Source organism: Malurus melanocephalus, unplaced genomic scaffold, assembly GCF_030028575.1.
Source record: "Malurus melanocephalus ecotype Western Australia unplaced genomic scaffold, MMel_1.1 scaffold_5624, whole genome shotgun sequence".
NCBI classification, from domain to species: domain Eukaryota; kingdom Metazoa; phylum Chordata; class Aves; order Passeriformes; family Maluridae; genus Malurus; species Malurus melanocephalus.
Genome location: NW_026628855.1, coordinates 1 through 1,810, shown reverse-complemented (window position 1 = coordinate 1,810; position 1,810 = coordinate 1). Strand labels below are relative to the sequence as shown.

The window sequence follows — 1,810 nt, the reverse complement described above, 5'->3', positions numbered from 1 at the left end:
CCACACAGATTCCAGGATAAATTCCCGATATTTTGGGGTGAATTCCCGGGATTTTGGGGCTCACCAGGCGGGACAGCGCCAGCGGGGGGCGGTTGGTTCTGCTCATGAATTCCCGGGTTTTTTTGGGTTAAATTCCCGGGATTTCGGGGCTCAGCCATACCCCAGGAATTCCGGGATAAATTCCCGATATTTTGGGGTAAATTCCCGGGATTTTGGGGCTCACCAGGCGGGACAGCGCCAGCGGGGGGCGGTTGGTTCTGCTCATGAAGAGGCGCTTGAGGATCACGTGGTTGAACGGAGCGTTGGTGCGGCGCGCCAGGAACCGGTACAGCTGGAAAAAATGGGGAAAAACCGGGAAAAGTGGGAAAATTCGGGGTGAGAATGGGGGAAAATGGGAAAAAAATGGGGAAAAAATGGGAAAAATGGGAAAATTCGGGGTGAGAATGGGGGAAATCGGGGAAAAAACCGAGTGAAAATGGGGGAAAAATAGGAAAAAAACAGAGGAAAAAAAGGGAAAATTGGGGAAATTGGAGTGAAAATGGGGGGGAAATGGGGAAATTGGGAAAATCGGGGTGAAAATGGGAAAAATCGGAATGAAAATAGGGGAAAAAACGGGGAAATTGGGACAATTGAAGTGAGAATGGGAAAATAGGGGTAGGAATGAGGGAACAACAGAGGAAATTGGGAAAAATCGGGGTGGAAATGGGAGAAAACGGGAAGAATGGGGTAAAATGGGAAAATATGGGGTGAAAATGGGAAAATTGGGGTGGGAATGGGGAAAAACCAGGGAAATTGGGAAAATCGGGATGAAAATGGGGCAAATCAGTAAAAACCGGGGAAATTCGGGGTGGAATGAGGAAAAAGGGGGAAATTGGGGTAAAAATAGGGTAAAATGGAAAAAAACGGGGTAGGAATGGGGGAAACAGGAAAAAACCGGGGGAAATCCGGAAAAATTGGGGTGAAAATGGGAAAAAATCGGGAAAAACCGGAAACGATCAGAGCGGAAATGAGGGAAAATTGGGGAAACAGGGGGAGGAAACGGCAAAAAAAAGGAGGAAAATGAGGGGAATTGGGAGAAATATGGGAAAACCGGGAAAAATGGGAGGAAAGTGGGAAAAGACGGGGAAAACCGGGAAAAAACGGAATAACCGGGAAGGGGATCCCGGTAAAACCGGGGATGGATTCCGGTAAAACCGGGAATGGATCCCGGCGATCCCGGTTCCGGTTCCCGGTAATCCCGGGCTGGATCCCGGTGGAACCGGGCCCGCCTCACCTTGACCAGCAGCCTCAGGTAGATGTCCTGGCTCTTGGGCTCCTTCCGCCGCACTTTTCGGTCCCGATCGTGGCGGATATCGATGCCCTGAGGCGACACCGGGCCCGGTCAGCGCGGGGGCCGCATCGGCCGCCCCGACCGCGCCATTTCCGCCCCCCGCGCGCCCCCCGAGCCCTCCCGCAGCTCCCCGGGCCCTCCCACGCTGTTCCCGGGCCCTCCCGGCCGCGGATGGCGGCGGATGGCGGCGGATGGCGGAGCCCCAACCGGACCCACCATGGCGGCGGCGTCACGGAGAGAAGGAGAGAGCGCGGCCGCGCGGGGGGTTATGGGATACTGGCGGAACTTCCTGTTCGCACCGGAAGTGTTCCCGCGGCCGCTCTGTCCGCCGCGCTTTATGGTGCTGGAGGACCGAGCCCGTTGTGGCTCGGCTGAGGGTTTAATTAGCGGTATTAATTAGCCGTGTTAATTAGCGGTGTTAATTAGCGGTGTTAATTAGCGGTGTTAATTAGCGGTGTTAATTAGCGGGAGGGAAAGGCG

The 1,810-nt window shown here is 54.5% G+C and overlaps 1 protein-coding gene across 2 annotated transcripts; it reads right to left on the bottom strand.

Annotated features, from left to right (window-relative positions):
- Positions 1 to 27: 27 nt before the first annotated feature.
- LOC130588495 (60S ribosomal protein L18-like) lies at positions 28 to 1,631 on the bottom strand. Of its 2 annotated transcripts, none has more exons than XM_057389415.1 (3): positions 1,502 to 1,505; positions 1,274 to 1,361; positions 28 to 331 (listed from the first exon to the last, which is right to left on the bottom strand). In XM_057389415.1, coding segments are annotated over exons 1-3 (294 nt in total). In that variant the 5' UTR covers positions 1,504 to 1,505; the 3' UTR covers positions 28 to 127. The 2 variants fall into 2 exon arrangements, with proteins under 2 accessions (XP_057245398.1, XP_057245397.1); XM_057389414.1 differs by lacking the exon at positions 1,502 to 1,505 and adding an exon at positions 1,547 to 1,631 and having other exon boundaries at positions 34 to 331; positions 1,274 to 1,360.
- Between the last annotated feature and the right edge of the window lie 179 nt (positions 1,632 to 1,810).

What these genes read in the sequence shown, in the direction of transcription:
- LOC130588495 (XM_057389414.1), bottom strand. An exon ending in ACCTGAGGCTGCTGGTCAAG is followed by an intron (nt 332 to 1,273) that starts GTGAGGCGGGCC and finishes CATTTTTTCCAG; the next exon opens with CTGTACCGGTTCCTGGCGCG.